Source organism: Mauremys reevesii, linkage group 2, assembly GCF_016161935.1.
Source record: "Mauremys reevesii isolate NIE-2019 linkage group 2, ASM1616193v1, whole genome shotgun sequence".
Taxonomy (NCBI): Eukaryota; Metazoa; Chordata; order Testudines; family Geoemydidae; genus Mauremys; species Mauremys reevesii.
Window position 1 is genome coordinate 286,303,783 of NC_052624.1, and position 14,243 is coordinate 286,318,025.

The 14,243-nt window shown below is 56.4% G+C and overlaps 1 protein-coding gene across 1 annotated transcript in view; it reads left to right on the top strand.

Moving 5' to 3' along the window:
- SHARPIN (SHANK associated RH domain interactor) overlaps positions 1-14,243 on the top strand; it is a 44,985-nt gene that overhangs the window by 7,131 nt on the left and 23,611 nt on the right. Inside the window, exons 2-8 of the mRNA XM_039523041.1 lie at positions 5,729-5,903; positions 7,993-8,109; positions 8,765-8,906; positions 9,432-9,522; positions 10,164-10,443; positions 12,444-12,580; positions 13,413-13,586. Coding sequence (XP_039378975.1) covers positions 5,729-5,903; positions 7,993-8,109; positions 8,765-8,906; positions 9,432-9,522; positions 10,164-10,443; positions 12,444-12,580; positions 13,413-13,586 — 1,116 coding nt within the window. The remainder of the gene's footprint in view (positions 1-5,728; positions 5,904-7,992; positions 8,110-8,764; positions 8,907-9,431; positions 9,523-10,163; positions 10,444-12,443; positions 12,581-13,412; positions 13,587-14,243) is intronic.

Consider the following 14,243-nt stretch of genomic DNA (forward strand, 5'->3'; position numbering starts at 1 on the left):
GGCCCTCCGCAAGACCCCATGGACATTCTTTTCATTTGTTATACAATTTTTGGAAATGTCTTGTTTAGTTTTATGCATTCCCCTACCCTGGGGGTCAGGTCCTTCCCTGGGGTGTGGGGAGGCCCTGGTGGGGGGGGGGGGGTTTGCACATGAGCCTTCCCTGCACTCTTCCCAGAACAGCAGCTCCTGTCCTGTGGGTCTGGCTCCCTGCTCTGGGCATTGCAGCCTGGTGCATAGCACTTGAGTTTGGCCTGGCTGCTCCTCAGTCATGATGACGGGGTAGGGGGTGGCCAGGAGCTAGTTGTACTGCACCCCCACATGCTAGGTTGCCATTTCTGGAGCAGGGAGCTGGGCCCAGCCCTGCAGGACAGGAGCCCCTGCTGCAGGATGGGTTTTCCCATTTTTTTCCATGTTTCACATTTGCAAAAAAACAGGGCTGTACCAATAGCCCCACCTGGGCTGGCGCAAACCGAGTCCAGCCCAACAGGACACCCACACGTCAGGTCTTCAGCCTGCATTCAGGCTTTACTGCCTTTCAGCCCCTCCAGGGCTTTCTGTGCCGCTGTCCTCACAGGGCTGGGAAGGGAACTCAGGTCCATCTTCCACTCTGGGCTCCAGTACGGGGGCTCGCTAAGCAGCTACGGGGCTATCTGCTCAGACCCCCTGCTTCCTCCCTCTCCCTGTCGCTAGGCCTTTCGCACAGCAACTCCTCGGGCTCACTCCTCTGCAGATCCCAAAAGAAAGGAGATTAGTTACAAGGAACAATACAAATGTAAAGGCCCTGCACCAGGCTACCTGCTCCGCAGAGGCTCTGGCAGTCTCAGCATGGACCCTGACCCCAGGCCTCCAGACACGCTCTAGGTTTCCTCTGGCCCTAGCTGGGCCTTCCCTCACGAGCTACCCTAAGAGGTCCGCTACTTTCCCTTTTAACCAGCCCCTCCAGGCTTGATACCTCTCTGTGTCTGTCTACACAGCAACTAGACACCCAGGGCTGACCCTGCCAGCCCACTCGCCCACGGGGCCGGGCTGTGGGGCTGTTTCACTGCTGTGTGCACTCTGGGCTGGGACTGCAGCCCGAGCTCGGGAACACTCCCACCCCACAGGGTCCGAGAGCCCAGAAGTGTGCACAGCAATGAAAGAGCTGGCCATTGGGTGTGGGTTTCTCTTTGCTGCGTAGACAGACCCTCCCAGGGGTAACGGGGTGGAGCTGATGGAGTCCCCAGGCTCTCATTACCCCCTTCCAGGGGAGGGATGGATAGCTCAGTGGTTTGAGCATTGGCCTGCTAAACCCAGGGTTGTGAGTTCAGTCCCTGAGGGGGCCACTTAGGGATGTGGGGCAAAATCAGTACTTGGTCCTGCTAGTGAAGGCAGGGGGCTGGACTCAATGACCTTTCAGGGTCCCTTCCAGTTCTGTGAGGTAGGTATATCTCCATATATTAATAGTGTCTCACTGTTTTCCTGTAGTCTGCTGTTCAGATCCGTCTGTTATCTAGCCTTAGACTTAGGCTGTAAACTCTCTGGGGCAGAGCGTGTCTGCACAGTGCCCAGCACGGTGGAGTTCTGGGCCACAACTAGAGCTCCAGGCTCTAGGATAATCAGATCGAGGATGATGCTAAAGGACTTACCATGGTGATCAGAAGAGATGCCAGGTGGGCGGTGAAGAGTCAAACGTCTGTCACGGCTAGGGAAGCAGTGCACGGACTGGGGCCTGGCCATTGGAGCGGGAGTGTATTGCGGGAGAACTGGACTTGTGGAGGAAGAGAGGCAGGGGCCTTGCGTACGCTAATAGGGCAGAAGTGAGCCCAGGAAGCAGCCCCTAGGAAAGTTGATTGAGCAGAGTAGGTCATAGGTCCAAACTCCTCGACTCCAGGAAACGAAGTCTGGATCTTTGGAGCCAAAATGTGTGTTTTATCCTAAAGGAAAGTGCTAAAGAACCTAATTACCAGACAGGTAGCGGGGCAGTGTGGGGGAAGGGCCAGCGAGTGCTCCAAGCCCCTTCTGTGCCTGATCCCAGCTTTGGGAGCTGACTTCTCCAAGTAACAGTCCAAACACAGTTAGGAGGAGCTGCCACCCACCGCTCCCAGATCTTACCTGCAGCCTGGCCAGCTCAGTAGGGCTTCTCTCCTCCCGCAGCCAGTTCAAGCCACGCCCTTCTTCCCTGCCCCTCCAACCACAGGCCTTTTCCTCTCCCATATCTGACCTCTGTCCTGCTCAGAGAGCACCTGCTGGGTTGGAGACCTGCCCATCGCCTCTTGGGCCTTCGCCAGGTTTTACAGACATCACTTTGTCACTGACAACAGACTTTGCTTATGATGCAGCTAGAAATGATCTCAGGACTCACTGCCCTACCCAACACCCAGAGGTGTGCTGGGTCCTAACATGGAAACGGACAGACGAGCTTCCTGCCCCCCAGCACTTAGTCTCCTCTTCGAGGCGGCTCCAGGAGCGGGTGTAACAAGCAGCTGGGAGGCTGGATGAGGAAGGACGGCAGGTGATCACTCTGCTTGGGCACCTGTTCATCCTGCCAGTTCCCTTAGTCATCCTGCAATTCTCTCACTCTCAGAGGACGTCTCCTTCCTGCCCACCAGGGGGTAGCATAAGACAGGGCCCACCCCTCTCTGGAGTGCAGAGACCCCGTGATTGATTTAGAAACAATCAATCACTTTTTATAAAAGAGGCGAATTCTTCTCACACTACGTTTAGAAAATGGGGTTTTGCCTCCATTCCTTCTGGCCAGGGGTCCAGCGTGACGGATGGCCCTGTCCGGCGCGTCTCAAGGCCTTTGGACAACAGCCAGTTCGCAGCAAAGCAGGAGGAGAATACGGATGTGTTCTTCTGTGTCATGGCTTCACTGTAAGGATCCTGCTGCCAAGCGCTGTGCGTGTGGCTGTCACCGATTGCTCTGTCTGGCTTCTCATTGGCTCAGGCACGATACAGCTTCCAGTTACGCATCCAAGTACAGTAGCAAATACCTGGGTCACTCCTCATTTTAATCCCTCTCCCCTGCATCCGTGGTGGCTGAGGCTCCAGCATTGGGCTAGCAAGAGCCAGAAAGTGAAATGGCCTGGCTCTAATGTCACAGGCCCAGCTGAGAAGAGGACAGGAAAACCCGCTTTGTGGATTGCTGGGGGGAGGAATACATTCCAATGTTCAACTCTAGTCACCTTTTTGGGGGGGGGGGGAGGGGAGGGGAGGGGTGTTTAATACAGGAAGTCAAACTTAAAACAAGAAAAGCCAGACAATGTCCCTTGAACCTCCTGCGCCTCCCCCATTTTTACATGCAGCATTAAACCCTAAGGTGCCTTCACTGCCCGCCTGCTGTCTGGTCCCCGGCTGTGCCGTGAGAGGCAATGCATGGCCTGCTGGTAGATCTGGAAAGCAGTGTGGCCCTGCGGAGCTCCTCTCCCCGTTCTGAGAGAGGCAGCAGGGACAGCCAGCTCTCCAGAGCTGCTTTGCTTTTACTAGGGATAGCTTTAACCTGAAGGAAGGCTAGACGGGAGGGGGCACTAGTGACAAATTATTTATATTGGGCCGTGGCTGTGCATGGGCCATCACAGGCCACAGAAGTGAGGTCCCTGCCCCCTGGAGTTCAGGCTCATGTTAGAAGACAGGATGACCGGACATGGACAGTCAGACAAACAGGAGATGGTGTCATAGGTGTGGCTAGAACCAAAGAATGGCCGTACTGGGTCAGACCAATGGTCCAGCTAGCCCAGTATCCTCTCTTCTGACAGCGACCAGGGCAATTTGAGTGATCCATCCTATCATCCAGTTCCAGCTTCTGGCAGTCAGAGTTTAGAGACACCTAGAACATGGGGCTAATAGCCATTGATGGACATATCTTCCAGGAACTTATCCAGTTCTTTTTTGAATACAGTTGTAGTTTTGGCCTTCACACCATCCCCAGCCAAGCAATTCCACATGATGACTGAGTTGTGTGAAGACGTACTTGCTTTGTTTATTTTAAGCCTGCTGCCTGTTAATTTCACTGGGGGTCCCTGGCTCTTTTGTTAGGTAAAGGAGTAAATAAGAGTTTTTCTCCACACCAGTCATGATTTTATAGACCTCTGCCACCTCCCTCCTTAGTCGTCTGTTTTCCAGCTGAACCGTCCCAGTCTTTTTAATCTCTCCTCATACGGAAGCCGTTCCACACCCCTAATCATTTTTGTTGCCCTTCTCTGCACTTTTTCAAATTCTAATGTATCTTTTTTGAGATGGGGCAACCAGACCTGCATGCAGTGTCCAAGGTGTGGGCGTACCATGGATTTATATAGCCGCATTATGGTATTTTCTGTCATCGTCTCTATCCCTTTCCTAATGGTGCCTAACTGTCTGTTTGCTTTTTTGACGGCTGTTGCACGTTGAGTGGATGTTTTCAGAGAACTATCCACAGTGACTCCAAGATCTCTTTCCTGAGCGGTAACAGCTAAATTAGACCCCATCATTTTGTACATAGAGTTGGGATTGTGTTTTCTAACGTGCATTACTTTGCGTTTATCAACACAGAATTTCATCTGCTCTGTAGTCACTCAGTGTAATGAGATCCCTGTGGCACTTCGCAGTCTGTTTTGGCCTTAATTGTAGCACCCCCTGCTGGCAGAGAATGGCACTGCAACCCCCCTCAATTTCTCCTCACCAGGGTCCTCTGTCTGTCTGGGAGAGTCCCGTGGCTCAGTCACTTGGAGTTCCAGCTCCCTTCCAAGGGAACACAAGTCCAGACAAGCAAAGGTTCTTCTGTCCTGCCTGGTTTCTTTCCACCCACCTCCAGACTCCGTTCCCAGCGCCTTCTGGGCTACCGTGAAGTCTCTCTGCTCTGGGGTAGAGTGCTGACTCCCAGGCTGCTTCCCGGAGTCCCCTCCTCCTTCCAGCTCTTCCCTCAGGGCCGTCCACAGCCACTCAACTTGCCCCCAGGCTTCCTCCTCCAAACTGAGTTTTCTGGGCCCTGTTATGAGGCCCAGGTGTTTCAGACTCTCACCTGACCCCAGTTAGTCCTGGGTGGCAACTAATTATGGCACAGGTGGGGCTAACTGAACAGGGCTGGCTAGCCCCAGGCCTTGTGGCCCTTAAAGGGGCAGGCCACCCTGTTACAGAGGGGGTTTGGGGAGTGGTCCCTTCCGAGAGCCACTGCGCAGGGCATTTCTAGGTCTCACTCTTTTTAGATGTCTGTTGTGGTTTCGTGCTCCTAGAGGGTGACAAATAGAAGTGGCAGTGGCCGTGTCCTCTCTCTGTGGTGATGGAGCCAGCTGCGTCTTGCTGAAACACGCTCCTGTGAGAGACCTTGGGCTGAAATGGTGCAGGACAGGTGGAGGATTCCAGGGTACTTCTGTTTTGGTAACGTGTGAGCTGTGCACTGCCAAGGATTTTGGTGTCACATCCTCACGTCTGCTCACCAGACACGCACAGGTCGTCACACGGTACGGTCAAGGGCCGGCCCTGCTCCCATCGTGCCCTCTTGCAGACTCAGCATGGAAGCTCCTCGGGATGGGGCTGCTGTTGGCCCCGAGCCTGCAGACTTAGGCACTTGCTTAACTTCACTTGCAGAAGTTTTCTTAAGCACCTCGCGCAGCATCGGCCCTTAACATCTGGTGAGAGGATCTCTGGAATGTCCCAGGTTACTGGAGCCCTGGCCAAAGACGGGCCGGAGAGCATTGCGGGGGGAGGGGGAAGGCATGTTGCCTTGCTCACGCCTTGGGGTGGCCTTATGACCCTCTCCTTGGTCTGTCCCCAGAGCATTGCAGAGTATAACCTCAAAGACATCTCGTACACGGTGAAGAACGCCTCGTGCCACGAGCTGACGGTCCTTAGCAGCTCAGACGACCCCATGGTGTTTCACTTTGAAGATGAGCGGGAGGCACAGAAGTGGTGGACGGTTGTGAGCAGCTCCCTGCGGGAGGTGCAGAAAGGTCAGCAATGGGCAGGCCGGGTTCTCAGGGGCGGGCTGTGTCCCGGTAGCATTCACGTGTTACAGAGAGAGACACAGGGGGTGTAATGCAGGGGCAATGCCAGGCTTCTCCTGGCCCAGGGCAGCACTGGCACCTCGCCCAGAGCCCCAAGGCCATAGCCGCTGTAGGTAACAAGGAGCAGATTGCAGGTCCCTCTCGTATGGGGATAGGGACAGCGGGTAGTCTTGGTGCTGCTGTTAAGCTGGGTAGCACCACAGCCTCCACCTCTCACAGCCGCTGGGTCTAGACGGCGGGACGCGTGTCATCTGAGGTGCATGGCATGTCTCTGGTGGTAAGCAGCAGCCTGGATTTGCTCTGTCAGTGGTGGCGATCTGGCAAATAGCACTGGCTGGGGGCTCCAGGAAAGCAGGGGTCGGTCTCTGGCTGGGCTGTGCACTGGTTGTGGGTGGGACGCAGGCAGGCAGTGTCTGTGTCAGGGCTGGACTGTGGGCGGCTGGTGTGCACTGGTCAGTTATCAAGCTGGGGACAGGAGTCGGGGTTGAGCCGGATCAGGATACCAAGGAGTCAGGGTCAAGCACCAGGTTACAGACAGGAGGCAAGTAGCGGAATTGGGGATGAATCAGGGTCAGGAGCTGGAGTTCAGGGTCCACAGCAAGGCATGGGCTGGAGTGGAAGCAAGCACACAATCTGCGTGTGCTCAGACAGCCCCCTGACTGGCTTCCTGGTTTGTGTACCGGCACTGGCAATCAGGAGGCCACAGTACTTCCTGCAGTGCCTAGTTTCACAGGGTCCCCCCGCTGGAACCCGGCCTGAGGTCCCATGGCGAGGCCCAGAACCTCCATGGTCCCAGGTTCTAGTCTGGCAGGTGCTTACAGGCTGGGCGTCAGCAGGACTCAGATGTGGAGAGGCAGGCAGCAGAACTGATGCTCTCCCAAGCAGCACCCACTCTGACACTAGGAGTCGCCACTTGCAGATTATATAATTCTTTGTGTGGCTGTTCCTCCTCTCTGTGCTGTGATCAGCAAGAGAGAGTTACCGTTTGCACTGCTGTCATTAGGGTTAAGAATTAACACTCAGCTATGATGAATGGTGCAGTCCATAATCCTTGGGCGGTGGTTTCAGGTTGGCTGTAGGCTTGGCATGCGTTACTGAAGTGGGTGCTCCTGATTCACCTTTCAAAGGTTTCCTCACAACTGTAAGGGCTAGAGACTTAGATATCTGTGTTTTTGTAATGCTAGCTGAGATTCTGGAGCCCCCGGTGGCAGCCCTCAGGAGTATTGGCTAACTGAGCCGCCACGAGCCAGCTCCACTTGACCCCTGAGTGGCAGAGTGCCAGCAGGGTGAGGGTGCCATGTCTCTTCTCTCGGGCCACAGTCAGCCATGGAGAGAACTCACTGCCTTGTCTGTATAGTTTAGTACAGATTGGTCAGTGGATTTAGTGCTAATTCAAGCCAGGGACTGCTGGGGCTGCTATAGCGTTGGCTGGTTCCCTGCAGCACTCTGCCAGTGCACAGCCATCCTGGCCTACAGAGCTCTGCCAGGGCCTTGGCATGAGATTGCGAGACTACTTGTACCAGCAGCTGCCCAGGGCCTCTTCCTCACGCTCTGGCCTTGCCCTTGCTAGGAGGGAAGATAAGCCTCACCGTGAGGGAACGAACTGGTGGGAGGAGGTCTGGAGAGATAGGAAGGGCCTGGGAGTAACTGCACAGATTCCCCCAGGCAAGGGGGAAGGTGCTCACCCGCAGGACGGGAGGAGCAGAAATGCTGTCACTGCCCAAAGGGGTGCCCTGAGGACCCAGGGAAACAGCGTGTGCCTGCGCCCTTGGGTGCTGCGATTGTCGGGGTAACTGTGACCGTGGCGGGTGAAGCATTTCAGACCATGTGCGGGTGAGCTGACGTTAGCCCTTCAGTCGCCGAACACCTGAGTGGGGCAGATTGCGATTGCACCCCTGCCATTCGCAGCCTCTCCGGGAAGCCTCCATACCGACCCACCTTTTCCTTGCGGAACTAACCCCAGAGCTTCCCAGGGGTGGCGCAGGCTTGGCTGTCCTGTCTCCTATGGCTACAGTGTCTCCTGGTTCTCTTTCAGCTGCCGAGAGTCCCAGTGTGCTGGTGTCACAACCCGCTCCCCTGCCCTCTGCCAGTGGGAATGCGCTGCCCGTGCTGCCATCAGACGCGTCTCACTCCTTGGAGCTCTCAAATAAAGGTAGTGAAGAGTGGAGGGTTCCTTGGCCCGTCACGTAGGGCAGGAATTGTCACCTCATGGCAGCTGCAGGCATGAAAGCCCAGGGCCAGGAGTCCAGCTCCACCTGCTCCCCATGCTCAGGCTGCCAGACTCCTCTCTCAAAGCCGAGGGACACAATGACTCTGTAGGCCTGGGACACAATGGCTAGAGATCAGTGCCTGGGTGCTCAGCCTGTGCGGGGGCTCGGTTTGGATGCTCAGCTTGACAGAAATGACTAAACTCTTGGTTGTTTCAGCCAGTGCCCTTCTTTGCTCCCACAAAATCCCCTTTTCTCTCCCTCTGCCCTGCGTGTGCCCCTCTAGCAAGGGCAAGTGCCACAGGGCCACGCCGGCTGAGGCATGCAGAGGGGCAGTGCAGTGCAGGCGTGGGCTGCTGCTCCTCCTGGAGGCTGCACGCCGGCCCCTGGGTGGCCAGAGTCAGGGGCTGACCCCGGGGGAGGAGCACTTCCCCAGTCTCCCTGTGGAGCCTGAGTGCTGCTCCTGGACTAGCTGCTAGCCTGCACACAAGGCCAGAAGCAGCACTCCGGTGCCCACCGCGAGGCAGGGCCATTGGCGGTGCCCCGTGGGGACACATTGACACAAACTCCCCCTAGCTCGGTGTCTCCTGCCTTTCCTAGAGGAGTTAGCGCTCCGCCTCGCTAGAGCCATTGAGTTCGGGGACGAACAGGCGGCCTCGCAGTGTGCCATGGCGCTGGCTCGGCAGCAGGCCTCCTTGCACATCCTACTGAAGGAATCCAGCTACCCTGCCAACGAGATCAGGTGAGCCCTTCGCACTCGCCGTGGGCACCCTGCGCCTTCCCTGCATGGAGCCAATCTCCCTCGCTCTGCCATTGCTCCTTACGCCTGCCCTGAACATCCAGCCCTTCCAAAGGTGCTCTGGAGCCCTCTGGGGCATGGGTGGTCTGGCACAAGAGGGACCGGGGCCTTCAGGTGCCACCAGACTAGAAACAGTCAGTAAGCGTCTCTCCTCTCCTAATGCTCTGCAGAGCAAAGGGTTTTACTTTGAACCAGCTTCTCCCCTGCTGGGGCATGTGGGGAGCTCACCGTCAGCACGCCTTGGCCCCTCCCCCTTGCTACTCGGTCACTTGCGTCTTTCCTGGAAAGCCCTTGTGCTGGAGCATGGGCGTGAGCACCGTGCGTCGGGACAGAGGTAGTGCCTGGGTGTAACGCGCTGGGCAAGGCAGCGCTGGGATTTCTGCTTGTCCCTGGCCTTCAGGCTGTGTCTAGAAGCCAGTGCAGCACTAACACAGACCCTGCTGACGGGTACCGGGCCTCTTCTCTCAGGATGAAGGTTGGAGTGGAAGATGCGATGTGCTCCGCCAACATCACCATCAGAGTCCATGCTCACATGACCATTGGGACGCTGAGGCAGCAGGTATGACACAGTGCTACGGCACCTCCCCTCGTGCGACTGCCTGGAGGAACTGGGCCATGGGATGCCAAGTCCAGGGGCGGCTCCAGGCCCCAGCACGCCAAGCCCATGCTTGGGGCGGCAAGCCGCGGGGGGCGCTCTGCTGGCGCTGCGAGGGCGGCAGGCAGGCTGCCCTCGGCAGCTTGCCTGTGGAGGGTCCGCTGGTCCCGCGGCTTCAGCGGACCTCCCGCAGGAGAACTGAAGCCGCGGGACCAGCGGACCCTCCGCAGGCAAGCTGCCAAGGGCAGCCTGCCTGCCGTGCTTGGGGCGGCAAAAAGCCTAGAGCCGCCCCTGGCCAAGTCCCACTGGCCCACGGAGCCCATCGCCTGCCTTTTAGCAGGGCCACCCAGAAATGCTTCAGCTGTAAATTCTTAGCCGTGCTGCATGGCAGCTGGCTCCATGTCTGGAGAGAGAGCTGGGGATCCAGTCTGCTCTCTCCTCTAGCAGGGCTGGTGGTGGTTCCCTGGGGTATGAGGAACGGTGGTGAACACTGGTTTGAACCCAGCTTGGCACAAAGCCACAGGGTGGAGCTGAAAGCTTCTGGGATGCGGCCGTGTGGGGATGCCACGGTGGTGGAATGTCCGTTGCCTTCTCCCACCCTGCAGGTTTTCCAGGATTACGGGTTCCACCCCAGCGTGCAGCGGTGGATCATCGGCCAGTGCCTGTGCGTGGACGATCGGACGATAGGCTCGTATGGCATTCGGAAGGACGGAGACACAGCCTTCCTGTATCTGCTGTCAGCCAAGAGGGCCAACCTCTCCGAGCAGCGCTGCGAGGAGGACCAAGCACTGGTCGTGCTGCCCCTGGCCCCCGCGCTCCCCGACAGCTCTGGCACTGACGAGAAACGCAGATACAGCACCTTGCCAAACATGGCTCCAAAGAAAGGTCTGACGTGCTTCCTACTGCTCACAGACGGGAACCCTAGGTGGGGTTGGGGCCAGATCCTCTGCTGGAGTGACCAGGCTCAGCGTCCCCCAAGACGGGAGCCAGCCACCTGGACGGACCCTAGCTGAGGATTGGGCCAGGGGTTTGTTACTGCTGAAATGCTTCCAGTCCCAGGCGTGGGGCCAGAGAGACAGGCACAGCTGCAGGGTCTTAATGTGTGGATGAGACAGTGGTGTAGGGAGGAGGATTTAGGATTATTCGGAACTGGGGAACCTTTTGGGAAAGGAGCCCACACAGGAAGAATGGGCTCCCCTAACTCACAACAGAACCAGATTGCTGGTGTGTACAATTCAGAAGGTCGACGGGCTGGGGGAAAGCCAGCGGTTCAGACAGAGACTGCCCTTAGGGGAGGATCTATTAATGGAGATTTTCTATATCCTTGTAAGGAGGAGAGGATGGAAGTTGGTAAAGCACAGGTAGGAGGTAGTGAGGAACAGTCAGATGTAAGAGTCCCATTTAAATCTAACACATGAAGGCAAGGAACTGAATATTGGCAGAATGTACAAGTGCTTGTATACAGATGCCGGAAGTGTAAATATTAAGATGGGTGAACTAGAGTGCCTGGCATTAAGTGGTGCTGTCGATATATAATAGGTATTGCGGACACTTGGTGGAATGAGAGTAATCAATGGGATATGGTAATACCAGGGAACAAATATACAGGAATGACAGAGTCGGTCACGCTGGTGGGGATGTGGCATTATATGTGAACGAAAGTGTAGAGTCAAATAAAGTACAAATCTTAAATGACTCAAACCGCACCATAGAATCTCTCTGGATAGAAAGTCCATGCTTGACCAATAAGCATGTACCAGTCAGAATATACTATTGACCACCTGACCAGGATGGTGACACTGATTGTGAAATGCTCAGGGAAATTAGAGAGGCTGCTAAGGCAGAAAATGCAACAATAATGGGGGATTTCCACTATCCCCATGTTGACTGGGAACATGTCGCTTTAAGAAGAGATGCAGAGATAAAATTTGTAGACACATTAAATGACCGCTTTTTGGAGCAGCTAGTCCTGGAACCCACAACGGGAGAGGCAATTCTTGATTTATTCCTAAGTGAAACACAGGATCTGGTCCAAGAGGTGAATATATCTGAACTGCTTGGTAATAGCAACCATAATGTAATTAAATTTAATATCCTTTTAGGGGGAAAAATGCCAAAAAAGAAAACAAGAAAACACCCCTATAGCATTTAACTTCAAAAAGGGGAACTACACAAAAATGAGGAAGCTAGTTAAATATAAATGAAAAGGAAAAGTTGCAGGGGTGAAACGTCTGCAAACTGCATGAAGACTATTTAAAAACACCGTAATAGAGACTCACACTAAATTAACACCCCACATAAAAAAAATTGTAAGTGGATCAAAAAAATGCTACCCTGGCTTAACAACAGAGTGAAAGAGTCAGTTAGTGACACAAAGGCATCCTTTGTAAATGGGAAGTCAAATCCTAGTGGGAAAATAGAAAGGAGCCGAACCTCTCGCAAGTCAAGTGTAAAAGTCTGAGGCAGAGCCTACCATGGAGTGGTACAACTAGTTCCGAAGCCCTCTTCCCCGTCTCTCTAATAGCTGTCTCTCTGCCAGGTGAGGGATGGGGGCTGGCCCCTTTGTGCTGGGAGGAAAGGGAGTTGTTCCGCTCCCCTGTAGAGTGAGCTGCTCCTGCGTGGGGTGAGTGCTCTGCCCCCCAGTGGGGCTGGGGGGCAATCGGAGCGCAGGGCATTGCATACTGTGCTGTTCCCAGCATCTCACTGTGCAGTCGTGGTGCAAAGGAGAGGCCTCTTGCCCCGTGCAGTGATCTGTGGTGGCACAGCTCCCTGCACAGCCAGGCCTTGGTGACTGTCCGTGTTATGCTGAACTGCACTGACTCAGCCAGGCGAATTTCAGACCTGGTGTTTGTAACGTGTCTGTTTGCTGGTGTCTGCCCCTCTAGCGTGGGTCGCTGACAACAGCGGGAAGATGAATATCGGAGAAATCAGCCGCCAGCTGGGCATGCTGCAGCTCACCAACCCCTTACCCAGCCAGTCCAAAGCACCCCCAGCCGCCGCTGCTCCACCGTCCCCTGCGCAGGTATGCACCTGTCTGATCCCTACCCCCAACCTGCCCTCACCTGTGCAGGTATGCGCCTGTCTGACCCCTACCCCTCTCATCTCCCCCGGCAGGGGTATGCACCTGTGATCCCCCCCCCCCCACCCTGCCTCCCCGTGCAGGTAGCGCTGTCTGATCTACTCCCCCACCTCAACCTGCTCCTCACCTGGTATGCGTGTGTCCCCCCTACCCCCCCAACCCCTCTGCCTGTGCAGGCAGCAGCCTGTCTGATCCCCCCCCCTCCTCCTCCCCCTGCAGCATACCTGTCTGATCCCTACCCCCAACCTGCTCTCACCTGTGCAGGTATGCGTCTGTCTGACCCCTACGACCACCCCACCCCCTCTGCCCATCTCTGCTCTCACGTGGGCAGGTTTGTACCCTGTCTGGCTGCGCCACCCTCCCCTGCGAGAGCCCAGGGATTCAGGCCTGAACAGGGCAGGTGTGAAGAGCAGTGGATGACAGTCCTCGTGCAGTGGAGTAACAGATCCGCCTTTTGCAGACACTGTCTGTGCCTGGCGCTGCCTTGGGGCCATCACGGTCAGAGGCCTGGGCCCCTGGGAGAAAGTGCGCACACAGCTCTGGGTGGAGGGGCTGACCCCCTTCTTTCAGAGGTGGATTTTCTCTGCTTCTTTGTCTGTTGCATGTCCTTCGGCTTGGCAGTCCACCTTCCCTGGGAGCCTGCAGGGGAGACTGTTACCCCGTGTGCTCCCACGGGCGCTGGGAATGAGGGTCCCAGGCAGTTGATGGAGAAGGCGGCAGCCTCTCCTGCTCGCTCAGTGCTGTGTGGGTGAAGGGCTTGTCTTGTTCTCTGCAGACAGGCTGGTCATGTGCAAAATGTACCTTCATCAACAAGCCCACGCGGCCAGGCTGCGAGATGTGCAGCACGGACCGGCCGGCGGAATACATGGTGCCGGGCAGCTACCAGCCGGATGAGACGGAGCTCTGGAGGATGCAGCAGGAGGAAAAGGGGATCTTGCAGTACCAGCAGGTAACTCTGCAGGCAGCTCTGCCCTGGGGGGCAGCCAGGGTGCCCTCACCGCTCTGTCGGGGACGGCGCCGGGGAGGATGAATCTATAGCAGCCGCCTACCAGCCGCCACTTGGTGGTGTTTCATGGGTGCTTGGATGCCCTGGCAAGGAGGGGCCCCGCCAAGTGGTGTCAGGGAGAGCAGCCCTCCTCTCCAATAGCGAAAGCAGAGCCTGTGGCCCTCGGCCCCTCCAGCCAGGCTGTTACAGGTGAGGGCAGCCACTGGCCATGCTACAGTGGGACCCTGTCAGCGTTTCCCTCACCCGCGCCTCTACAGCAGTGACTTCATTAGGGCTCCGTTCACAGGGGCGGTGGGTGCGGGGCACTGCAGCCTGAGCTTGGCATGACACGGACTCCTGGACCGGCAGCTCCTTCCCTTCTCTTTCAGCTCCATGCACCGGCGCCCTGTGGGCGGGCACGTGTTTGTCACATGCGACGAGTGGTGAGGAGTGGAAGGAGCTGCAGTTGGGCTGGCTTGGCTAGCAAGGCCTTGGCTGGGCTAATTTGTTGGAGCTGTATATCCCATAGGGGTGACAGCGCCTGCAGACACCCCAGTGTAGACATGGCTCCAACAGGCTGGGCCTTGGCTCTGCTGTGGCTTCAGCCAGGGGTGCTGCCCC